The sequence below is a fragment of the Nicotiana tomentosiformis genome, chromosome 9 (assembly GCF_000390325.3).
Source record: "Nicotiana tomentosiformis chromosome 9, ASM39032v3, whole genome shotgun sequence".
Classification (NCBI taxonomy): domain Eukaryota; kingdom Viridiplantae; phylum Streptophyta; class Magnoliopsida; order Solanales; family Solanaceae; genus Nicotiana; species Nicotiana tomentosiformis.
The window spans coordinates 9,900,549-9,927,897 of NC_090820.1; the positions used below are offsets into that span (position 1 = coordinate 9,900,549).

At 37.6% G+C, this 27,349-nt stretch overlaps 1 protein-coding gene across 3 annotated transcripts; it reads right to left on the reverse strand.

Moving 5' to 3' along the window:
• Positions 1 to 20,176: 20,176 nt before the first annotated feature.
• Positions 20,177 to 24,797, reverse strand: LOC104115532 (uncharacterized). 3 transcript variants are annotated; one of them, XM_009626197.3, is made up of 9 exons: positions 24,150 to 24,797; positions 23,779 to 23,935; positions 23,459 to 23,536; positions 22,800 to 23,163; positions 22,562 to 22,674; positions 22,271 to 22,435; positions 22,015 to 22,145; positions 20,596 to 20,688; positions 20,177 to 20,507 (listed from the first exon to the last, which is right to left on the reverse strand). In XM_009626197.3, the coding sequence occupies exons 1-9, from the start codon at positions 24,233 to 24,235 to the stop codon at positions 20,348 to 20,350; spliced, it is 1,347 nt and encodes a 448-aa protein (XP_009624492.1). In that variant the 5' UTR covers positions 24,236 to 24,797; the 3' UTR covers positions 20,177 to 20,347. The 3 variants fall into 3 exon arrangements, with proteins under 3 accessions (XP_009624492.1, XP_009624491.1, XP_009624493.1); XM_009626196.3 differs by having other exon boundaries at positions 23,779 to 23,953; positions 24,150 to 24,796; XM_009626198.4 differs by lacking the exons at positions 20,177 to 20,507; positions 20,596 to 20,688 and adding an exon at positions 21,408 to 21,925 and having other exon boundaries at positions 23,779 to 23,953; positions 24,150 to 24,796.
• Positions 24,798 to 27,349: the final 2,552 nt, after the last annotated feature.

Here is a 27,349-nt window from a genome sequence, read left to right on the forward strand (position 1 = left end):
CCTCGCAAATGCAGCACCTAACAAGCCAAGGGAAAGAAGCAAATACGACACTGACTTTGCATTTGCGAAGTCAGTCCCTTTCGCAAATGCGGCCAGCTGGTCGCATATGTGAGCTACCCGCCCAAAGGTCACCCTTCGCAATTGCAATCAAGGTGTCGCAAATGCGATACTTGAGACCCCCTGCCAACTTCGTAATTGCGATAATGGTCATCGCAATTGCGATAACTGAAGCACCAGCAACCTAGAATTACTTCAAACCAATCTAACACACGTCTTAAACTCACCCGAGCCCTCGGGGATCCACACCAAACATCCACACAAGTCTAAAAACGTCATAGGAACTCGCTCACGTGATCAAAATACCAAAATAACATCTAGAACCACGATTCATACATCAAAACACATGAAATTTCACAATGAACTCAAGAATCACTAGATTCACAGCAAAGCGTTTGATTCCTATCAAACCAACACGGAATGATACCAAATTTTGCATACAAGTTCTAAATAGCAAAATGGACCACTTCCAAGTCCCAAAACTAAAGTCAACCCGATAGCTATAAAGTCAACCTATATCAAACCTAAGAAATTTTTAAATATTCAAATTGTCAACTTTCGGCAAAATAAGTCAAATCAACCTAGGGATCTCGGAATTTAATTTCGGACATACGCCCAAGTGTACAATCATAATACGAACCTATCGGAGCCAACAAAACATCGTTCCGGAGTCATTTTTACAAAAGTCAAACCTCGGTCAAAATTTTCCAACTTAAACTTCTAAACCAAGAACTAATGGATCCAAATCATTCCGAAACTTCTCCAAAATAGAATTAACCATCCCCGCAAGTCATAAAACTACAAATACACATACGAAAAACTTAAAAAGAGAAAAAGGAGCTCAAATACACAAAATGACAGATCGAATCATTACATTCTCCCCCTTTTAAAGTAAATGTTTGTCCTCGAACGTGCATAAAGACATACCCGAAGTGCCAAAAAGGTGAGGATAACGACTTTGCATGTCGTGCTCGGTATCCAAGGTCGCCTCCTTGACAGGTTGACCCCTCCATTGAACCTTTGTTGATACCCAATTTTGCCCTCATATTTTTTTAAATAGTATATATACTTTCGAAATATCATTTTGTATCATTACTTTAACTTACAAGATTTATGCAAGTATTTTCTATGATTTTTATAGTTTTAAAAGTTTTAAAATTAATTTTATTGCATTTAAATTACTTAATATTTATTAACTATCCCTTTAAATTAATTTGTGATGATTTAATCGCCCAAATTTATTATTTACGACCACATATATGATCTAAAATATTTAATTTCCTTTAATATAATTTTATTTTGAATTTTTAACTATTTTACACATTTTTTGCAATAATAACCTATACTTTACCATTAATTGCGTTTATTATTTTATTAGGGTCAAAGTAACTTTTTATATGTTTACGACTTTCAGCTATTATTTTAAAATAATAGTTTGTTTAAATAATAATTTTTTACACTTATTTAGATATTTTATTAATTTTATTTCTTTTAATTTCTTTATTTTTTAAGCTGACCCAAACCAGACCATTTTTCGGACCAATGTGGCAGCCCAGGTACCCCATCTTAACCCAATAAATGCCCCAGCCCAAACGAGATCCCCTCTAATTTTCTAACCCGGTCGGCACCCCTTCAAATAACCCGCCCTGCTTCCCCTTTGATCCTAGCCGTTGATCTCAAATGATCAACGGCCCATAATAAACATACCCGTCTCTTTATATCTCTGTTGCCCCTAAAATTCCTAGAACCTTTCCCTTTTCTCTGAAGAAACCTAATCGCCGCCCTTTCCAATCGCTCTCCTAATCCCGTTAACAATGGGATTCACCCATGATTTGCTTACCATATTTGTGTTCCTTCGCTATTGGTTGCTTCTTTATGGTATCACCTAAGTACTTGCTGGATTTTGGAAAGTATTCTCTACAAAACGGGTTAGGCAGACTCGATTCTAGGAATTTGGATGATGTCTCGTCTATATACATGGTACAAGGAAGGATCCTTGATTCTTGGTCCGATTCTCATAAGACTGGACCCATCTAGGGTTTGAGATTTTCCTTTCCCTTTGCGGATCTTGATTGCATGTGATATCTTCTTTCCTTATTTATGTTTAATCGATTCCTTTCCTTGTTTGTTCGTTCAATTTCAACACTATATAAACCCCTCCCCTAATTCCCCTAAGGAGAGACTTTTGGACTGAAATTTACTACTATCACTTTCTTATTCTTTCATTCTCACTATACCATATAATCTGAGACTTTGGCAGGCTAAAAGCCAAGGCCATTTGAATTCGAATGTGATCTTTCTCAGTACGAGCACTGCCCGGGGTTCATTCGAGACTCTTTAAAACTCTAACGCACTGGGATTTTAGGGTTCTGCTGCTCTTTGTTACTATTAGTCGAATTACTTCTGAAATTTGCTCTTCTCATTTTCTTGCTTGTTAACTTGTGACTGGTAAGTATCTCTGGCTCTCGCAATTTTATTTTATTTTGCTTATGTTCATTCTCTGTATATCTATGTTGCTTAGGCTTTAGTGAACCAATATGATACCATGTTTATAGTTCTTCTTGCTTTGAAGTTTAACCTATAGCCTTATATTCCTAACGTCAAAACTTGCCTAAACTTTAAGTGATGTATTTATCACAAGTACTTGCATAGATGATTCTCCTAAACTCGTTTAGGTTTGTTGTGTTATGTTGATACTTGAGTCTAATCCTAAGTTGCCTCTCTATCTTGTTATGGATTGGTGTGGTAGCCTGGGAAGTATTCTGATAAGTCACTTATGCCTAACATATTTCCTTTTGGGGTTCTACTGCCCATTATGATCTGTTATCATGCAATTTGTGTTTCCCTCGATATTCACTTGATCAACTTTGTATCCTTTAGTACTAGTAAACCTTTAACATAAGCTTTACAAGTAGTCTTTTCCTTATATATGGTCAACTATTGCTGGATTTGGTGCATGTTTGCCTCACTTCTGAAATTGAATTGTGACTAAACCTTAGCATGCTTCCCTGTTAAGTGTTTACTTGACCATGAACTCTAGTATTGTTTTAAGACATTATGTTATGACCAGTACTCATTGTGTTAAGCATCATGTTCAACTATGTGATATATGCATACTAGCCAATTGTTATGCTGGTTGTGACCACATTCTCAATAAGTTCTCATGTTAAAAATTGTCATTCTCCTGTGAATTGTTTGAAGTCTTTTAGGCTAATTTTGTGTTATGCCTTGTAACTTTATTTGAAGTAGTTTGCTTACACTATTCGATCCTATCATTTTGAAATTACTTATAAATCGTAGTATGAATCATCTTATGTATGCCTTGTACTCTCGCCAATATTTCATGTGATACAGCCTATATGCCTGGTTAGGTTTGTTGTTAATTACAACTTTAAGAATTAAGTGTGTGGATTTTAGAGTAGTTCGTCATTTGTTTGGTTAAGTTTTGCAACGACCGGGTAAGTAAGTCCTCTATTTGGGCCTAGTATGGGTCCATGTATGAGCTTGACCCTTTTAATTGACATACTCTGATGCTTGGGGTATATCTGGATCTGCGTCTGTTGTTTGAATGAAGAGCGAGCCTCCTGAAGGCCCAGACAGTCCTCGGTTATCTCTTCTTGGGCCTGCTATACTTGTGGGGCATGTAGTTATTTCAATACTGTAATACTGAGGCTTATTTTCATTTTTTCTTGGGCTTATAATAATTTGTAACAAACAATTAGGGATTTAGTGAAATTGGGATAAAAAGGGTATTCTAGTACTTGCATGAAAGGGTAGAGAACATGTCTATAGGATCTATGTGCTCTATTTGTTGTTTTGTTTAGCATGCTTTATTTCTGCACACTGATATACATCATGCCTATAAGAGTCCCGCACACACCTCACTTACTTTGTCAAGACATGTTAGTCCCACTATTTGCTATACCTGTTTCCATGTCTACAAAGCAACACTCTTAGATAATATGTCTTAGGGCACAGCAATGCAATGCTTTCACTTATCTAGATATCATGCCTATAGGAATTCAAATAATCAGTCTATCAATTGCTTCAATTACTTTTAGTGTATTGCCTATCTAGATATCATGTCCATAGGATTTGTAACATTAAATTTGTCTAAGTGTTAACCCAGAAATTGTTACACTGCCCATGTATTATTGGAGTCCAGAATCACTTAGAAACCATGCCTCTAGAATTCTCCTTAACGTTGCTTATGCATAATGCTGGAATTCAGAATCACTTAGAAACCATGTTCATAGGATTTATAACGATCTAATTTGACCGTGCGTTAGCCTAAAAATGCAGCATTACCTGTTTGATACTGGAATCTCTTAGAAATCTTGACTATAGGACCAAAGGACTTTAAGTCTTAAGTTCAAAACGTTCCACTACTTAATCTGAAAATCAGTCTGCATGCTTCTTTGTTTATGTGTGTAAGCTAACATGAGCCACTCTTTGCTAATATGTGCAGTCCTGTTTGTTTTGTATGCTCGATTAGTTTTTATTATTTTGAGCAACCTAAGTAAGACTAGAACCACCCAACTAGAGGTCCAAAGCCTCCTGGATCATAGGCATGGGACGGGTAGTGCACGCATAAGACACGACTTAGAATTGAATTAGAGCGCTTTAGGTAAACAACTTCAACATAGTAATCGGGTAGCAGGAGATGATAGTCTGTGCTCGCTGAAACTCTTATCTAAAAAGAGTTGTGAAGTATTATTTATGTTGCACGGGGTGATACTTTAGGCTAAAAAACTTATGACCCCCTCACCCTCCCCCTCCTTTATATACTTGCTACTCATACTTAGTCATTAATATAGAACATTGTAGTTGTATCCTTGTAGTCCTTAAAGATTTGTACCAATTTGTGATATAATGAAACTCTTAGACTTTTATATTTCTTTGTTTATCTGATCACCTAGCCTAATCCACATAATTTTAAGTTCGGATAGGACCCACAGTTGTGGACCTCGAAGAGTGCCTAACACCTTCTCTCCGAGGTAATTTGAGCCCTTACCCGATCTTTGGTGGCGTTGACTATTCAACTAGAGTTATTTGCATAATAGGTGCCCTAACGCACCTTAAACCCGTTAGGTGGAGACTCTTCTCTTTTAACACCCTTCATTTAAAAGAGTTATCACATGTCAAAACTCGATTTCTCGATAAAAAGGGGCGCGACAGTATGGCGACTCTGTTGGAGATTTACACTTAGGATTTTACCATAATAAACTTGGCTTATGTGGATTGTTTTTTTGTTACATGCACATCCCTTTCTCTATTCACCTTTACTTGCTATGACCGCTCTTTTATCTTGTAAAAATTGCTATATCATACCTACTTCCTTACTTGCTTTATTGCATATATTCTACGAACTAAACTGACTTCCTTCCTTTTGTCTTTCTTTCCTACGTTTTCCATGTTTACTTTGCTATTGTATTTACTGTTTTCACATATTTTATCATAAAAATACTTGGCAATGTGTTATTATCTCTGCATAAAACATGCTCCATATCATACTTAACTCGTGCCAATTATCAACATAGCGGCACTTGATGAGTGTCCGCGCTCTTTCAAGATTATCCTTTTTTAAATTGGAAATGCTTATTTGCGGTAGACTAGTCGATCAGCGGTGCAATCGACGGTCCCGTGCCTTTCCCTCTCAAGTTGTCCACTTGGGAGTACCAGTCTAGACCATTCTAGAAATTCTACTCCAACTTGAAATGTACATGCATCATGCTAAACCTAATATGAGTTGAAACGTTATTAACGTAACAACCCGCTAAGATGAACCTCGTCCAAAGTCCGACGGGATTTTCACAATCCCAATGGACGTTATCATAATATGTGCATTATTTGGAGAAAATATGCCAACGTATTGATCATTATTGCGTAAATATTTTTGGCATTAATGAAATGATGCAAATATTGGAATCAATTTTTTCCAAGTCTACGTGTCGTTTAGGCCTACCTCGGGCACAATGAGGTCCCCAAATTAGGACGCAAATTATTGCATGACTTTGTGAAATAAGTTTTAATATTGCAAACACTCTTTTAATATTCCTTACTAACTTGGTTACCTTTTGCTTTTTGTTTCTTTTTATTATTCCCATTCGTAACTGGTTGGTTCGTGCATACTGGCATCTTCTCAAGAACTGGACCGCTGCACCATCCCAGGCCCGCCGAGTTCCTGGGTAGCCTGGCAAATTAGCATGAATTACTTAAAAAAAATAGTTTTGAGTATTTGAGACATTTTTCAGTATTCTGTTTTGAAATAATTGCTCGAGCCATCGAGCTGCACTTGTTGACGTTTTTAACATTCTATTAATGCATTACTGCTTTTCGTATTTATTATTATTTTTACATTTTTTTCTTATCAGCGTTATTATTACCTATCCCGATGAACCTACGACTATGACATGTAATGAGACAACGCAACATGAGGATAGTGATTTAGTCAATCATCATTGACAATGCCGCCAATCTCAACAACTATTTGATGAAAGCCATATGTGAAACATTCAAGATCAAGCATAGGAACTCCACATCATACAGGCCGCAAATGAACGGAGCCGTAGAAGCTGCCAACAAGAACATCAAGAAGATATTGAGGAAAATGGTGAACAATTACGAACAATGGCACGAGAAGCTGCCATTTGCTTTTTTTGGATATCGTACCACAGTTTGCACATCAATTGGGGCAACTCCCTACCTACTGGTTTATGGTAATAAAGTCGTTATTCCCGCCGAAGTGGAAATTACTTCCTTAAGAATCATACAAGAAGTTGAGCTTAGCGATGCGGAATGGGTACGAAGCCGGTATGAACAACTAGCTCTCATTGATGGAAAAAGAATGAATGTGGTATGTCACGGTCAACTCTACTAGAACAGAATGGCAAGAGCTTTCAACAAAAGGGTCAGGCCAAGGCAATTCACACCGGGGTAATTGGTGCTAAAGCGAATCTTCCCGCATCAGGATGAAGCCAAGGGGAAGTTCTCACCCAACTGGCAAGGTCCCTACATGGTTCATCGGGTACTAACAGGAGGAGCACTTATACTTGCAGAAATGGACGGAGATATTTGGCCGAAACCTATCAATTCAGACGCAGTCAAGAGATACTATGTTTAAGATTGTTTTCATTTTTTCCATTTGATGTAACTGAACTATGCTTGACCTGATTCCCGTTTAAGAAAGGATACGTATGCAACCCTGTGGGTTCGGTCACATCATAATAAAATCTTCATTTCCCCATTATCAAAAACTGGGGCAAGATATCGAGTTTATCCGATTTCATCACGTGTGTAACAGTCAAGGAATGTATTGTAAGGAATATGCATTTAAACTGGGGCAAAATTTTGAGGAGGACCCTCAAATTTCTAAAGAAAAGAGGTTGTAATGTCTCTAAATGTGTCGCAGTCACCGGTTCATCTAAATTATTTGATCTCATGCATTATCATATATTTCAAACAACTACACTTTTTGCAAATAATTTTATCAAATGCATACATGCTTTTTGAAAACTTTGTTTCTACGGCAGCCAAATCTTACCCAGGGTGACTCAAGCAGGACCCCAAGACAAGAATGAAGGTGAAGCAGAGAATCAAAAGCACGAACCAACCATCCCCCGCAAAAACTCATAATTTTTCTTTGAATGCAGGCACAATGAACACAACAGTAATATTCGCAAATATATACGCACAGTTTCACTACCTTCATGACGACAAGTTGCTAAACGCAAACACATCAAGCTAAGAAATACTTTACTCTCTCGCAGCTGATCATTGCTTTTCTTGCATAAGGCTAAAACACTACCTCTCTTTGCATGAAACTACGCACTATCTCCATTTCTTGCATGAGACTAAGCATTGCCTCCGTAATTGCATAAGTCTAAGCACTGCCTTTCCTTGTATGAGACTAAGCATTGTCTCCATTTCTTGTATGAGGCTAAGCATTACCTCCGTAATTGCATAAGGCTAAGCATTGCCTTTCCTTGCATGAGACTAAGCATTGTCTCCATTTCTTGCAAGAGGCTAAGCATTGCCTCCGTAATTGCATAAGCCTAAGCACTGCCTTTCCTTGCATGAGACTAAGCACTGTCTTCATTTCTTGCATAAGGCTAAGCATTGCCTCCGTAATTGCATAAGGCTAAGCACTGCCTTTCTTTGCATGAGACTAAGCATTGTCTCAATTCCTTGCACAAGGCTAAGCATTGCCTTTCTTTGCATAGGGCTAAACACTGCCCTCACCATCGCATGAGGCTAAGCATTGCCTCTCATTGTCAGAGACTAAGCATTCTCTCATTTCCTTATATGAGACTAAACATTGTCTCCACTACACTAAGCACCGATCTCACCCTGCATAAGGCTAAACATTGCCTTTCTTTGAGACTAAGCACTGTCTCCATTCCTTGCATGAGACTAAACATTGTCTCCGCTACAATGCATAAGGCTAAGCGTTATCCCCTTTCTTTGCATAAGGGCTAAGCATTCCCCTCATATCATATCAGACTAAGCCTTGTCTTGTTTCGTCCTCACATACAACTAAGCATCATATCTTTACATTTCATAGGCTGAAACATCGCCATTTTTTCCGAAGGCATCATAGTCCGAAGGCACCATCCTCATAGCCGGAAGACACTATTCCATGGCCTGAGGATCTCTCGAAACTGCGCATCATTATTCAAAGGCGTCATAGTCCAGAGGCATCATCCTCATGGTCCGAGGATACCATTTCTTGGCCTGTGAATCCCTTATCATACGCTTCATGGCCCAGGACATCATGGTCTAAGGACATCATCCTCATCGTCCAAAGACAACATTCATGGTCCAAAGGAAATTTGCATCATGTTTAAATTTTTGCAATAACCCATATATATTCGCATGCACTGTGTTTTATGTTTTGAAAGTAATTCGGGAGGTAACCGTTCTACAAACGGGAAAAAATCTTCACTCCAGTTTCCGTTCACAACGTTCACATCCTTTGACTACCTCAAACGCAACCGGCTATCAATAATTGGCTACCTTTCTATGACCGTTCGAACATCTGCCTCATATACCCGTAACGTCCAAAATTCGCATTCATGACTCCACCTAAATTGTTCGTTACTTACAACATTACCCTACCCAAAGAACCTCTTCAAAACATACGACCATTCTTATAGCAAATCTATCGGTTTTGTTCGTCGTTGGATCCAGAACTACACACGGCCTGATTCCCGTAGCACCAGGGATATGTAGGCAACTCAGGAACCAGGGTTCGGCCCCCATTTTTCCAAATCCCATCATTTCCCACTCAATTCGGACAAAATTGGTTATTATTTTCTTTACCCGACAACTCTTTCATCATTCCCGGGTAAAGAAGGGCAACTGTTGATACCTAATTTTGCCCTCATATTTTTTCAAATAATATATATACTTTCAAAATATCATTTTGCATCATTACTTTAACTTAAAAGATTTATGCAAGTATTTTCTATGATTTTTATAATTTTTAAAGTTTTAAAATTAATTTTCTTGCATTTAAATTACTTGAATATTTATTAACTATCCCTTTAAATTATTTTGTGATGATTTAATCGCCCAAATTTATTATTTACCACCACATATATGATCTAAAATATTTAATTTCCTTTAATATAATTTTATTTTGCATTTTTAACTATTTTACGTATTTTTTTCAGTAATATCCTATACTTTACCATTAATTGCGTTTATTATTTTATTAGGGTCAAGATAACTTTTAATATGTTTACGACTTTTAGCTATTATTTTAAAATACTAATTTGTTTAAATAATATTTTTTTACACTTATTTAGATATTTTATTAATTTTATTTCTTTTAATTTCTTTATTTTTTAAGCTAGCCCAAACCAGACCATTTTTCGGACCAATTTGGCAGCCCAGGTACCCCACCTTAGCCCAATAAAAGCCCCAGCCCAAACCAGATCCCCTCTAATTTTCTAACCCGGTCGGCACCCCTTCAAATAACCCGCCCCGCTTCCCCTTTGATCCTGGCCGTTGATCTCAAATGATCAACGGCCCATAATAAACATATTCGTCTCTTTATATCTCCCTTACCCAAAAACACTAGCCCATTTCTACCAGTTCGCCGCCCCTAAAATTCCTAGAACCTTTCCCTTTTCTCTGAAGAACCCTAATCGCCGCCCTTTCCAATCCCTCTCCTAATCCCGTTAACAATGGGATTCACAGATTATTTGCTTACGATATTTGTGTTCCTTCGGACCAATGGGCTTGTAATAATTTGTAACACACAATTGGGGATTTAGTGAAATTGGGATAGATAGGGTATTCTAGTACTTGCATGAAAGGGTAGAGAATATGTCTATAGGATCTATGTGCTCTATTTGTTGTTTTGTTTAGCATGTTTTATTTCTATACACTGATAGACATCATGCCTATAGAAGTCCCGCACACACCTTACTTAATTTGTCAAGACATATTAGTCCTAATATTTTCTATACCTGTTTCCATGTCTACTATGCAACACTCTTAGATAACATGTATTAGGGCGCAACAATGCAGTGTTTTTACTTAGCTAGATATCATGCCTATAGGAATTCAAATAATCAGTCTATCAATTGCTTCAATTACTTTTAGTGTATTGCCTATATAGATATCATGTCCATAGGATTTGCAACATTCAATTTGTCTATGTGTTAACCCAGAAATTGTTGCACTGCCCATGTATTATTGGAGTCCAGAATCACTTAGAAACCATGCCTATAGGATTCTCCTTAACGTTGCTTATGCATACTGCTGGAAATCAGAATCACTTAGAAACCATGTTCATAGGATTTATAACGATCTAATTTGACCGTGCGTTAGCCTAAAAATGCAGCATTACCTGTTTGATACTGGAATCTCTTAGAAATCTTGACTATATGGCCAAAGGACTTTAAGTCTTAAGTTCAAAACGTTCCACTACTTAATCTAAAAATCAGTCTGCGTGCTTCTTTGTTTATGTGGGTAAGCTAACATGAGCCACTCTTTGCTAATATGTGCAGTCCTGTTTGTTTTGTATGCTCGATTAGTTTTTATCATTTTGAGCAACCTAAGTAAGACTAGAACCACCCAACTAGAGGTCCAAAACCTCCTAGACCATAGGCATGGGACGGGTAGTGCACGCATAGGACACGACTTAGAATTGAATTAGAGCGCTTTAGGTAAACAACTTCAACATAGTAATCGGGTAGCAAGAGATGATAGTCTGTGCTTGCTGAATAATATGAGCAACTCTTATCTAAAAAGAGTTGTGAAGTATTATTTATGTTGCACGGGGTGATACTTTAGGCTAAAAAACTTATGACTGCCCCCCCCTCCCCATCCTTTATATACTTGCTACTCACACTTAGTCGTTTAATATAGAACATTGTAGTTGTATCCTTGTAGTCCTTAAAGATTTGTACCAATTTGTGATATAATGAAACTCTTCGACTTTTATATTTCTTTGTTTATCTGATCACCTAGCCTAATCCACATAGTTTTAAGTTCGGTCGGGACACACATTTGTGGACCTCAAAGAGTATCTAACACCTTCTCTTCGAGGTAATTTTAGCCATTACCCGATTTTTGGTGGCGTTGACTAGTCAAACAGAGTTATTTACATAATAGGTGCCCTAACGCACCTTAAAACCGTTAGGTGGCGACTCTTCTCTTTTAATACCCTTCATTAAAAGAGTTGTCACATATCGAAATCTGATTTTGCGAGAAAAAGGGGCGCAACAACCTTCACTGAAGCAATGTTCTTTGACCTCGACTTCCGGACTTGCCTGTCCAAAATAGCCACCGACTCCTCAAGATAAGACAAATCCTTATCTAATTGGACTAAGCTGAAATCTAATGAATGTGATGGATCACCAAAATACTTTCGGAGCATGGAAACATGGAACACCGGGTGAACTCCTGATAAGTTGCGTGGCAATGTAAGTCTGTATGCCACCTCACCAACTCTCTCAAGGATCTCAAAAGGACCAATATACCTAGGGCTCAACTTGCGCTTCTTCCCGAACCTCGTCACACCCTTCATGGGTAAAACTCTGAGAAGAACCCTCTCTCCCACCATGAATGCAACATCGCGGACCCTCCGATTAGCATAACTCTTCTGTGTGGATTGCGCTGTGCGAAGCCGATCCTGAGTCAACTTGACTTTCTCCAAGGCATCCTGAACCAAATCAGTGCCCAACAACCTAGCCTCCCCGGACTCAAACCAACCAACTGGAGAACGACACTGTCTCCCATATATGGCCTCATAAGGAGCCATCTGAATACTCGATTAATAGTTGTTGTTGTAGGCGAACTCTGTGAGTGGTAGGAACTGCTCCCATGAACTCCCGAAATCAATAACACAGGCACGTAGCATGTCTTCCAATATATGAATAATGCACTCGGACCACCCATCTGTCTGGGGATGGAATGTCGTGCTCGGTTCGACCTGTGTGCCTAACTCACGGTGCACAGCTCTCCAGAAATGCGATGTGAACTGCGCGCCTCTATCATAGATGATAGACACTGGCACACCATGAAGACGAACAATCTCACGAATATAAAACTCCGCCAGCTGCTCTGAAGAGTAGGTAGTCACGACCAGAATGAAGTGTGCAGACTTGATCAGTCTATCCACAATGACTCATACTGCATCAAATTTTCTCAAGGTCTGTGGACGTCCAACTACAAAATCCATAGTGATACGCTCCCACTTCCATTCCGGAATATCAAGCCTCTGAAGCAAACCACCCAGTCTCTGATGCTCGTATTTCACCTACTGACAGTTCAAACACCGGGCTACATACTCCACAATCTTTCTTCATTCTTCTCCACCAGTAGTACTGCCTCAAATTCTGGTATATCTTTGCGGCACCCAGATGAATGGAATACCGCGAACTGTGGGCCTCCTCAATAATCAACTCACGCAACCCATCCACATTGGGCACACAAATATGTCCCTACATCCACAACACCCTATCATCTCCAACAGTAACCTCCTTGACATCGATATGCTGCACTGTGTCCTTAAGGACAAAGAAATATGGGTCATCATACCGACGCGCCTTGATGCGCTCAAACAAAGAAGACCGTGAAACCACGCAAGCAAAATCCCGGCTAGCCTCCGAAACATCCAACCTCACGAATCGATTGGACAAAGCATGAACATCCAATGCTAACGGCCTCTCTCCAACTAGAATATAAGCAAGACTACCCATGCTCTCAGCCTTCCTACTCAAGGCATCATCCACCATATTGGCCTTCCCGTGATGATAAAGTATGGTGATATCATAGTCCTTTAATAGCTCTAACCACCTCCGTTACCTCAATTTCCGATCCTTTTGCTTAAACAAGTATTATAGACTAATGTGATCTATGAATACCTCACAAGACACGCCGTAGAGATAGTGCCTCCAATTCTTCAATGCGTGAACAATAGCTGCCAACTCTAAATCATGTACTGGGCAGTTCTTCTCATGGGGCTTCAACTGACACGAAGCATAAGCAATCACTCTACCCTCATGTATCAACATGCACCCAATGCCAATCCGCAAAGTATCACAATAAACTGAATAAGAACCCGACGATGAAGGCAAAACCAGAACTGGATCAGTAGTCAAGGTAGTCTTGAGATTTTGAAAGCTCCCCTCACACTCGTCAGACCATCTATATAGGGCAACCTTCTGAGCCAATCTGGTCAAAGGAGCTGCGATGGATAAAAACCCTCCACGAAATAGCGATAATAATCAGCCAAGCCTAGAAAACTCTGGATCTCAGTAGAAGAAGATGATCTGGGCCAACTATGAGTTGCCTCTACTTTCTTCGAATCCATCTTAATCCCCTTACTAGACACCACATGGCCCAAAAATGCCACTGAATCAAGCCAAAACTCACATTTGAAGAATTTAGCATATAGTTTCTTCTACCTCAAGGTCTGGAGCACGATCCTCAAGTGCTGCTCATGATCCACCCAGCTACGAGAATACACCAATATGTCGCCAATGAACACGATGACGAAAGAATCAAGATATGGTTGGTACACATTGTTCATCAAGTGCATAAAGGCTGCTAGGGCATTGGCCAATCCAAATGACATCATCAAAAATGCATAGTGACTATAGTGGGTACTGAAGGCCGTCTTCGGAATGTCTGAATCCCGGATCTTCAGCTGATGATACCCTTACCTCAAGTCAATCTTCGAGAATACTCGAACACCCTAAAGCTGGTCGAACAAAACATCAATACGCGGTAGTAGGTACTTGTTCTTGACTGTAATTTTGTGCAACTGCCTGTAATCAATATACATCCTCATCGAACCGTCCTTCTAATTCACAAATATCACTGGAGCACCCCCAAGGTGAAACACTCGATAGGATGAAACCCTTATCAAGCAACTTCTGAAGTTGTTCCTTTAATTCCTTCAACTCCACTGGTGTCATACGATATGGTAGAATAGAAATGGGTTGAGTGCCCGACACCAGGTCAATACCAATATCGATATCCCTATCAGGAAATATGCCTGGTAGGTCTGCTGGAAACACATCTAGAAAATCTCTCATTACTAGAACTGACTCAACGGTAGAAGTATCAGCACCGACATCCCTCACAAAGGCAAGATATACTAAGCATCCCTTCTCTACCATATGTTGTACCTGGAGAAAAGACACCACCCTACTAGGAACATAATCTAATGTACCTCTCTACTACAACCGTGGCAACCCTGGCATAGCCAATATCACGGTCTTGGGCGTGATAATCCACAGTAGCGTGATAGGACAACAACCAATCCATGCACAATATCACATCAAAGTCTACTATACTGAGTAGTAGAACGTCAACTCTGGTCTTATAACTCCGATAGTGGCCAAACACGACCGATAAAAATGGTCTACCATAATAGAATCTCCCACAAGTGTAGACACATATACATGGCACTCAAGAATCACGAGATATACCCAATATGGAGTAAAGTAAGATGACACATATGAATAAGTGGAACTAGATCAAATAAAACTGATGCATCCATATGACAGACCGGAACAATACTTGTAATGATAACATCTTATGCAACAGCCTCGGTCCTACCCGAAAAAGCATAGCAATGGGCCTGGCCTTCCCCTCTAGGATGACCTCTACCCGCCTAACCTCCACCCCTAGCTGGCGGTGCAGGTGGAGTGGCAACTGGAGCAGCAATCATAACCTGTGAACCCTATGGAACCTGTGGAGCTTGTGCAAGTGTAACCTTACTAAGTCTGGGATAGTCCCTCACCATATGCCTATCACCACACTTGAAACAACCTCTCTGCGGGCATGGCTGCTGAAACTGAGTCTGACATGGTCGGCTAGACTGACCGCTAAAGGCACCCCGTACAGGAGATGCACTGGAAAGTGGTTGTGCCCAATAGGCGACCTGAGACCTCGAAATAGCTGGAGAACTGCGAGTAGCTAGAAGTGCCAAATGAACTGGTAGCCACATAACCTCTGCCATGACGAGCTGAAACAGTAGTGCGGGAACCACTAAATCCCCCAGAATCTTGACGGCTCTTGGCCTTCCTATCCTCCCTCTCCTGGCCACACATACGCTTTGTCGTCCGAGCGATCTCCACAACCAGCTGAAAGAGAGTATATGTCTCCAACTCCAGAACCATACTGAATATAAGACCATAACTAAGCCCCTCGATAAATTTGCGGACTCACTTTGACTGTAGAAACCAAAGCAGGTGCATGACGAGACAACTCACTGAACCTGATGGCATACTCTGATACCGTCAAAGCCCCCCGACACAGCTGCTCGAACTCTGGGTGCCACGCAACCCGGACGGTCTAGGGGAGAAACTCCCTCAAAAACAGATCTGAAAACTGAGCCCAAGAGTATGGCATTGTACCAACTGTCCTACCCTCCTCATAAGTCAGTCACCACTTACATGCTTCCCCTGTCAGCTAAAATATAGTAAAGACGACTCTGATTACCTCCATAATGCCCATGGTGCAGAGAATACGGTGGAACTAGTCTAGAAAACCATGTGCATCCTCGATAACTATGCCACTGAAAGTAGGAGGATCATACGTCTTGAACCTCTCAAGATTTTGTTGCTTCTGCTCTGATGCCTCAACCTGACCTCTGCTGAACCGGGATAACGGGATGTGCTGGCATAACTCCCGAAACCTGATCAACATGGACCCGCTACTCTGGAGTGGCCGTAGGAGTCTGGGCTCCTCCCCAGTCTGAGATATAGCTGTTGCAACTAGGATTAATCCTACCTGAGCTAAAATACCAAACATGCTCAGGAAATGTATTAAGGTTTCCTGGAGTCTAGAGGTAGCAACAAGCGCCTCGGGTGACCCTAATCGGAGCTACTAGTGGCTCCTTAGTCGTTGCTCTGGTAGGTGCTCTGGTTGTAGCATGTGACCCTCCTCAGCCTCTACCCCGGCCCCAGCCTCTCGCGGATCTAGCAGGGGGCGCGGGTGTCTGCTCAGCTGATCCGGTAGTATGTGTCCTCACCATCTGTGAAAGAACATAAAGACGAAGGCTCAGATTCCGAAATCAACATATTTGCACAATAAGGAATGAAATAAGTGGAATTTCCTAATAGTTCTGTAGCCTCTCGAAGATAAGTACAGACGTCTCCGTACTGATACGCAAGACTCTACTAAACTTGCTTATGACTCGTAGCACCTATGAACCTAGAGCTCTGATACCAACTAGTCACGATCCCAAAATCTCACCTTTAGGATCATGATGGCACCTAGTCTCTAAGACTAGGTAAGTCTAGCACATGTTGAGAATGTAATAGAAATAAACGATTAAGCTATTAATTTAAATTGATAAATGACATAATAAAACTATAACGGAACAACAGTCATACAAACTCAAAACCAGCGGTACAGAGACATAAGCTCTACTAAAATGCACTAGAAATCTCTATTCAATATTGTTCGGGAACAAAAGAAACAAAAGCATATGATCACTAGAAGGAGAATCTGAGGCATGCGAGCGTCAAGCAGGTATACCTTAAAATCTCCGTGAAGTCTGAAGTAACTCACTAGCTTCCAGCACGGGCGGAGGTACCTGGATCTGCACAAAAATGTGTAAAAGTATAGTATGAGTACACCACAATGGTACCTAGTAAGTATCAAGACTAACCTCGGTGGAGTAGTGACGGAGTCATGTCAAGACACTTACTAGGCATAGAAACATGTGCAAAATATTAATAATATCTAACAAGGAGAAGTAAAAACAATAAATGACAACAAGTAGAATGTTAATATAAGGCTAACAACGGAAGTAAAAGCAATAAATGACAACAAAGAGTGAACATATGATAAAAATAACAAATTATCATATAAAGTCAAAATACAAGTGAAATGAATTACGGAAAAATAATAACCATTCAAATCAACAAGTTGTTCCAACATAGAATGTACAACAAGAAACACCTCGAGGTATCACACCTCATATTCACATTTCACAAGTCACAATCACAATCTTCCTTATATCTCCGCGTGAGCTTTGCATTTATTTTTAAAATATTTTTTCCGAAATAGCTTCACGCGCTTTAGCCCTCTTATCTCACCGCGTGTGCTTCAAAAGAAGAAATTTCCCTTACTAGCAACACACAAGTAAATGCCCTTATCTCGCCGCATGCGCATCAATATCACCATCTTTATACCCCCGCATGTGCATCTCATCATAACACAATAATCAACCCGTATCACATGTGTCCATATGCCACAACATTGTCACAACAACAATAACAATATCACCACAATGCATATCACACGGCTCAATCACAATTTATACAAGAATCTCAATAATAACAAAAGGAAATGGGAAATAACTCAACAATGAAAGATATTCTATAAAAACAACAATTTCGATTAAAAGCATGTTAATAGCTCCTCAATAACTACAACTTCAATTAAATGCATAAGAATAAACTCAACAATGAAGGATATGACATGTAATAACAACCTCAATTAAATGCATATAAGAGTAAACTCGACAAAGAAAGATAGAACATGTAATAACCACTTCAATTAAATGCATATAAGAATAAACTTGACAAGAAAGATAGAACATGAGATAACAACTTCAATTAAATGCATATAAGAAACCTAAGAGTCTAAAACGATCAATATTCACATATAAATTTGTGTACACACTCGTCAACTCATGTATACGTCTTCCACATAATTCAAATAGTGCAATTAAATCAAATCTTATGGGGTAGTTTCCCCCACACGAAATTAGACAAGATACTTACCTCAACTAGGCCAAATCAGCACTCAAAAATGGCTTTTCCCTTAAATTTGCCTCCGCGCGGCTCAAATCTAACCAAAAATGACTTAATATCATCAAATAATACAAGAGAACCCAATTTTAATTAATAAAGCTAAGATCTTTACACAATTCCCCAAAAATCAACAAAAGTCAACATCGGGCTCCCCCGGTCAAAACCCGAGTCCAAGGGTAGATCTCGATTACCCATAACCCTATGAGCATATATATGTGTTTTGTTTTCAGATCCGAGTACAATTCGACTCTCAAATCTCAAATTTTTATTTTTCAAAATATATACAAAATTTCCCAAAACATCTCTTCAAATTCCATGGATTAGAGGTTAAATCTCATAAATAATCATGTAATATAATTAAAAATTGATCAAAATCACTTACTCAATAGTTGTATGTGAAAATTCCTCCTCAAAATCGCCTCCTACTGAGTCTAGGGTTCTAAAATGTGATAACATGAAACTAAGTCCCATTTTTCAGCCCTTTTGTTCAGGTGCAGAAGCCGCAAAAGCGACTGTTCGCTCGCAAATGCGGACATTTCACCGCAATACGGCACCTGACAAGCCCAGAGAAAGTCGCAAATGCAACACTGACTTCGCATTTGCGAAGTCAGTCCCTTTCGCAAATGCGGCTAGATGGTCGCAAATGCGAGCTACCCGGCAAAAGGCCACCCTTCGCAATAGCAATCAAGGTGTTGCAAATGCGATACCTGAGACCCCCTGCCAACTTCGCAATTGCGATGCTGGTGCTCGCAATTGTGATAACTGAAGCATGAGCACACCAGCAACCTGGAATTAGTTCAAATCAATCTGAAACACGTCTGAAACTCACCCGACCCCTCGAGGTTCCACCCCAAACATCAACACAAGTCTAAAAACATCATACGAACTCACTCGCGCGATCAAAACACCAAAATAACATCTGGAACCACGAATCGGACATCAAATGCATGAAATTTCACAATGAACTCAAGAATCACTAGAATCACGACCAAGCGTCTGATTCCTATCAAATCAACTCAGAATGTCACCAAATTTTGCAGACAAGTTCCAAATAGCAAAACGAACCTATTCCAAGTGTCAAAACCAAAATCCGAACCTGATAGCCATAAAGTCAACATACGGTCAAACCTAAGGAATTTCTGAATATTTAAAATGCCAATTTTCGGCAAAACAAGTCAAATCAACCTAGGGCCTCCGAATTCAATTCCAGGCATACGCCCAAGTCCAAAATCATAATATGAACCTATCTGAGCAATCAAAATACCGTTCCGGAGTCGTTTTTACAAAAGTCAAACCTTGGTCAACATTTTTCAACTTAAACTTCTAAACCAAGAACTAAGGGATCCAAATCATTCCAGAACTTCCCCGAAACGAAACTAACCATTCCCGCAAGTCATAAAACAACAAATACACATATGGGACGTTTCAAAAGGGAAAACGTGGCTCAAATAGATAAAACTACCGGTCGGATCGTTACACTTGTAATCTCAAACGTTATAACATTTATGTGGCCAAAAATGTTTCTCATTAAAAAATATAGAAATGTGCCATTCTTGTTTTACTGAGCTAATAAGAAAATAGTGTCAAATAAGGTGGAATGGGTGGAGTATAAGATTTGAATCATAACTTGTTTGAGATTGAGGCGTAGTTATTATTATTAGGTGGAGTATATATAAGATTTGAGGACACAAAAGCCTGATATTTAAATTGAGCATAGGGTCATCACACTTTTCCGGAGTTTCAGACCTGTGAACCAACTGGAGTCGGGCCAGAAGTCCACAGCAAATTTTTTCGATATTTAGAAAAGAAAAAAAGAAGAAGAGAGGGGGTTTTAGATCACTGCCTGAAGCTGTTCTAGTTCTGTTATTCATTTCATTATAGAAACTAGAAAGGATGCAACTTTAGGTTGTCTAAGGAATATATTTACAGAAGTCAAAAAAAGAGATTACAGCTAAAGTAGTACTCGCTGTGCTCTTAAAGCAGAAACAGCTACAGCTTTTCTACAAACAATTCAAGAAACTGTTAAATGGCCTTTCTTTCCAAGATGATTCAACCCGCAACAAGTGTAATTTCTCAACAAACGGTTCCAGAGCTTCGGCCGCTTCTTCTGGGGCAAAGGCCATGCAAATGCTAAGCTCCTGAACTGCCTCTTCATATTCCCTGATGTATGCGTTTATTTGTCAAAATAGTTTGTTGAATGAAGGCTTGTCAAAAATGAGAAAGCAAAGAAAATTTAAGATACACATACCTACTATAATACAACATCATGCCATGGTCTCTCCTCAGAGCCCAATTGTGTGGCTGCAGAATGAGCAATCTTTCTGAAGCCATAATGGCCAGCCTAGAAAGTATTGTACCATTCCAGAGAGAGACATAATGTCATTATAAGTGAACAGATCATATTACACACAAATTTAATCCCTTAGGGAAAGGTCAGACATCTGTGCATGATAACCTGAAAACCTTAATTTAAACATAGCCCTTATTTATGTGCAAATAAATATCTTGGCTCTTTGAGAACAGTAAGATAGAAAATGATTCATCATTAATCCTACTAGCATGGTTTTGCATGTCAGACAAAACTTAATTCTTAACAGATCATCATCAAATGCCAACTAGCGTTTGATTTGTTAAAAACTCTTCCTGTCCAATGTGTGTGGTGCACAGTATACTGCAGTCTAGTAAATGCCTCAATTCTTACTTCCTTGTTACTTGATATACATACATGTTTTTAACGAAGAAATAACAGGTACGAATTATAACCACCTTAGTAGAATGTATAACGGAAGAAAACAACAGGAAGATAATGAGTTCTGAATGGATATCAAAAACAGAAACAGAGATGCTCCCCTAAAAGAGAATATAGATGAAGACCTTCATATATTTCAGTGACAATGGATGATATGTTTTATGATGTAATAGACCAGAAGAATGCTGCTAGACACATGCAACACAGCATCAAGCAAGTGATCTCTCATAATTATCGCTACTTCTGTGCCCCCCCCCCCGGGCCGGGTACCTTCCTTGTCCAAGTACATATGCCTGTTTAAAAACAGTTGATTTGGTTAGATGAATTACTTGATTTTGTAAGAAGAATCAGTGGATTCAGTGAAAAGAAAAAACCTAAAGAAAGCAACAGCTCCTAAAGACCAGAAAGAGAAAAAGATAAGGTTGGCTTTCTTGGATTTCTATAAGGAATGTGGGAGAGATGAAAAGAAATAACAATAAGGGAGTAAAAGGAAGGATAGGCTAAAAGTATGTAAAAATGAAAGTCAATCTGTGTGATGCAGTATTTATAGTCATTTTCAATTTGATCAGTATATATATAGAAATAGAAAGGACTTATATAACCAAAATAGAGCTATAGCAGTGAGGGATCAGGAACCCCATTATGTTTTCTTATAAACTTAAATGGAGGAATAAGCACCGACTATATTTCAACACAATGGGTTAAATGGTTATTTTAGTGGAATGTTAGAATTTTAGTAGAATGTTAGAATCAAATAGAATAAAAATATGCGTCCAAAATTCTCAAGTCTCCCTTTCTCATGCCAAGGTTGCAATTTAGCATCTTGAACCTGTAGGGACAACACAAAGTGGCGCCTGCTTAATCAGGAACGAGACCCAAAAGTAGTAAAAGTGAAACAACAGAGGATAAGACCGTTACCTCAAATCTTGAGGCCGCAACAATGGGACATTCAGACAATTAGACTTATCATCTGCATGATCAACAGATCTAAGGGGAGAAGTCAGCATCAAACCATGATTTGCTCTTGAAGCACGTTTCCAGTGAAGCCTCTGGAAAAAAAAAGTTTTGATTATTGATCAATCATTCCACCAAAATCACAACCACGGCATCGACACGGTGATGTTGATGAATGTGATGCGCTACAGACTTCACTTTACAGGAGAATAAATCTTACCATCAAATTAGCCAAAGCTATTCCGATAATATCTCGGTTTGTTGCTAAGTCAAGCCCCGGCAACGAATTACTATTGATGTCAGAAGCCCTTGATCTAGGGTCATCGACACACTTGCCATTAACAATACCAAACAAGCTGTGACCAGAAATAACCTTGAATAGCTCCTATAAGAGTAGCAAAACAGTTCAAACCCAATGAGATTATTGGACAGTAATACCATGCTTTACAAACTACAGGATGGATGAACTAAGACAAATGTTGACATCATCAATGAACTCAGAATAACAAACCTCAGGGTTTCCAGTTTGGGGCCATATTAAAAAATCTTCCCCAACTCGGGATCCCACAATGGTCACATTAAGTTTTCGACAGACTTCAATATAAACGACGCTAAGCAAAATTGCTGTACAAAAGGTAAGCACTACATCAGATAGCATTATCGGTGCTCAACAAGTATTTTGAGGTTGCAGGATTTCGGACATAGGCAAAAGAACGCTGATAGTGGGTGGGGAGGAAAGGAAGAAATACCACTACAATATCCAGAGCTTAACACTGAATGCAGGTATGCACACTTTGAATCCACAAGTACAGATGACCTTTTGAATCCCCTTGACTTAAAAAGAACCATGTTCACTGCATCCAAAACTTCAGCCAAATCGCATCCTATTTCTCTCGAAACTAGTTCTGCCTCCACTTCTCTAGCAATGACATCCAACTCAAGCATCCACTCATTCATATTCTTTCCAGCAAGAGGCATGGCCTCCACGCATGTCCATTCCGTGGCATCAGAAGGCAATGAAGCAGATCTCCTCTCACTTTGGAGCGAATATGCATCCATCTCCCGGTTGAAAACCATAAATGCCTCGTCTTCGGAGGCCACATAAAGCAAAGCCTACTCGGACAATAGAAAACAACCAACACACATGAGACACGATCAATACAGATAAAAGTGAAGGAGAAGCCAATTTACAAAGGCAAAAAGCTGATTTTACTTTCATGACAACTGGCGATATTCATAAACAGACTTACCATTCCTCAATGCCAGCAACTATTTATGAACATATAGCTGTTTACAAAGTGAACTTAGCTTTGGTTTTTGTTGCTTGAAATTGATATTGTTCATTATTCAGTTCAATAGATCAACTGCTTTCAACAAAAAGAGCTGAGCAAGACTCATAAATATTTACCTTTGCCAGAGAAATATCTCTGTCCTTGGATTGGAAAGATATCTCCTGGGTAAATTTTTCCCTGGCATCGTTAAGAACCTGCCAAATTGCGAAATCCTCAACCAATGCACCAATTTTCTACCACCATATTTTTTTTTTAAAAAAATCTCAGACCCCATGGTGTGGGATAATACGGATAATGTTGTTGTTGTTGTTGTATATTTAAAAAACATCTTGAGTGGAATGAACTGATTAAAGGCAGAAATTGAATTCACAATACAAATCACACCACTTAACAACATGAATAAAGATGGGATATCACAAGAAATAATAGCCCCAACCTCCTGATAAAATTTGGCTCTAGAAGTACATCGGGATTCAGCTAGAGCAGAGGAAGCCATAGGAGAAATGTTGAACCTCCTCTTCATTGGTGCCTTTGTAGTTGCAGCAGCCAATTTGTTCCACTTTCCTTTCCCATTCCCAATCCAACATCCAATACTACCATCAAAACCACACCTGATGATCGTAAAGAATAAAGGCTCTGGGAATTGCCTAGTAAATACTAGTAGCACACAAATGCTTCTTTACCAATAAACAACTAATAGTAATGAAAATTCAACAAACCATAAAAAATAAAAAAAACTTTTTCTTGAAAAATCAAAATTCAACAAAACCCAATTCAATTCTTGACCAGAAAAGGACAAAACTTTACCTGCTGTAAATATCCAAAGGAGCCATAGCTGCTGAAGATGCTTTCACAGCACCACCGTCTAACCCTGGCAATGATGCACACAGCATTTCTCTAGGATTTATAGAGTCGCAAAAGGTCTTTTAAAAGAGACAAAAAAGGCTGATGACACACAATCAAGAAAACTAAGAAACAAACAAATAAAAGAAAAGAAAACAGTTGAAGAGGGGAGTGGTGATCAAATTTAAGTCTTCTACTTCAAGAATAAGAAAAAGAAGAAGACTTGAGAATTAAATCATCAGCATAACAAGGTTTACTGGAAGAGGAATTATTTAAGGCCATTTTAGGTACTGCAATTGAACTCCCAAAAGACAAAAACAAGGCAGCTGAATGGAAGTAACTGAAATCAATACTTAAACAAGTATGGAAGCTGACACTGCTACTACTATTCCAAGAATTCCCAAGATCCATGTTATTATTTGAGGTACCCAATTTCAGCATCAGCTCATAAAATTTACCCACCTCTTCTTTTTTTTTAATTTACTCCTATTAACTGTATTATAATTATAGTAATTATAATATAATAACTCACTTCTTCTTTCTTACAAAGAAAAAGTAAGAAAAGGGATGATAAGAAACTGTTGCTATATTAGTTTGGTCTGTGTGTAATAATGGAAGAGGTCATCTTCTTGGTCTTGCTTTATAGTGGTGATGACGATCATCTTATTGTACTGTACAAGACCACAAAGTAACCAAATGGGGTCCATCAATTTATTTTTCCAGTTTTTCAGAAGGACCTTCTGGCCAAATATACCTTTTGATTTGGTATAACAATAACTCTAGTTATATTATTGGATTATTTATACTCCTTCAATTATATTTTAGTTTTAAATATACCCCTTATTTAAACAGAAAGACATATGTCATCATCCTGTTGGTCAATTCTAAATATCTCCTAATTAATTAAAAAGAGTCATTACCCATACCCGAAAAATAATTTTTTAAAGCAATTTTTTTTTGTGAAAACTGAAATTATTTTTACTAAAAACCTGCTTTAGATAAAATTGAAAAATATTTTTTGTAAAAACTGAAAAAATAAAAAGCTGAAAATTAATTTTCTAAAGCAATATTTTTTGTAAAAATCGGAAAAAACTAAAATATTTTTTACTAAAAACTGAAAAAAATGAAAATATTTTTTTTTCCAGTTTTTACAAAAAAAACTGCTTTAAAAAAAGCTGAAAAATATTTTCTAAAATAATATTTTTATAAAAACTGAAGAAAAAAAAACAAATATTTTCTTTTTTTTCAGTTTTTAGTTAAAAATATTTCAGTTTTTTTCAGTTTTTTAAATGCTTTAAAAAATTATTTTTAAGTTTTTTTTCCAATTTTTACAAAAATATTATTTTAGAAAATATTTTTCAGTTTTTTTAAAATTGCTTTAAAAAAACTGCTGAAAAACTACTAAAAACTGCTTTATTTTTCAGTTTTAATTGCTGGATAAAATTACTTTAAAAAAACTGAAAAATATATTCTAAAATAATATTTTTGTAAAAATTGGAAAAACAAAACTGAAAAACAATTTTCTAAAGCAATTCAAAACTTAAAAAAATTAGAAAAAACTTAAATATTATTAACTAAAAACTGGGGGGGGGGGGGGGGAATTAAAATATTTATTTTTTTCAGTTTTTACAAAAATATTACTTTCGAAAATTGCATTTATTTTTATTTTCAGTTTTTATAAAAATATTATTTTAGAAAATATTTTTCAGCTTTTTTTAAAGCAGATTTTTTGTAAAAACTGGAAAAAAATATTTTCGTTTTTTTTTCAGTTTTTAGTAAAAATAATTTTAGTTTTTTCCAGTTTTTACAAAATAAATTGCTTTAGAAAATTGATTTTTAGCTTTTTATTTTTTCAGTTTTTACAAAAATATTATTTTAGAAAATATTTTTTAATTTTTTCTAAAGCAGGTTTTTTGTAAAAACCTAAAAAAAAATATTTTTATTTTTTTTTCAGTTTTTAGTAAAAATAATTTCAGTTTTTTTCAGTTTTTACAAAAAAAAAATGCTTTAAAAAATTATTTTTCGGATATGGGTAATGAGTCTTTTTAATTAATTAGAAAATATTTAGAATTGACCAACATGACGATAACACGTGTCCCTCCGTTTAAATGAGAGGTATATTTGAACCTAAAGTATAACTGCAGGGGTATAGATAACCCAATAGTATAACGAATGGTATTTTTAGACCAATTTCGAAAGTAGATGAGTATATTCGGCCATTTGCCGTATTATTATTACTCCTATTAATGTTTGCTGTACAAGGCAAAGATAATGCCAGCCAATCTAGCTATATTTCCTGATTTTCAGAATGAGTTTCTTCAAAAGTTATTACTCCTATTAAATTGCTATGCAGATTACACCTCTACAAGGTCAATTGATTTTTGTGGCCTATTAAAAGAAATCAGTTTTATGTCAGTATTTTTTACAAAAATTATTTTTTGTGCGAGATTTGAAAATAAAACATAATATTTTGTAATAAAAGCATCTGCTTCAATTCAATTTATAAAGCATTATATTAAACCATTTCCTCTACAAAATAGTGCCAGCCAATCCCACTAGTTACTTATTCTTTTCTTTTTTTTTTTTGGTTTTTTGATTATCTACCATGTATTTAGTATAAGACTTATTAAAGGAGAAGCGCTTTCCAATTTAATTTTTTTGGTTTTCGGGGCTCAATCACGAAATCTTCAATTAAGAATGGAGGGTTCCTATTCATATCACAACAACTATTGATGGCATGGTATTCACTTGCATCTAACATTACCTACTTGATATATGCAAGAGTTTAAAATGTTAATTGATTTATAATTTATGTATTGACTATATTTGCAATAGCATGACAAAATATTAATACAGTAATCAAGAAGTTTGTTTAAGAAAGCACTACATAAAAAGTTAAATTTATTATTAAATATCTTTAATGTTCAAAATATCTGGAAATTGTGTAAGAATATTATTAGCAAAATTTTGTCAACCTTTTTAAAAATCAAAAATAGAATGATTGCTACAGAAATTAGAAAATAATATATATATATATATATATATAAAACTGGAAATAGAAAATGAGATCATCTTTGAAAGTACATAAACTAAGTTAATCATTTTATCATGGAGGTTACAAATATTGAGGATCATGAACAAGTACAAAGAGGTTTGGAAGGTTC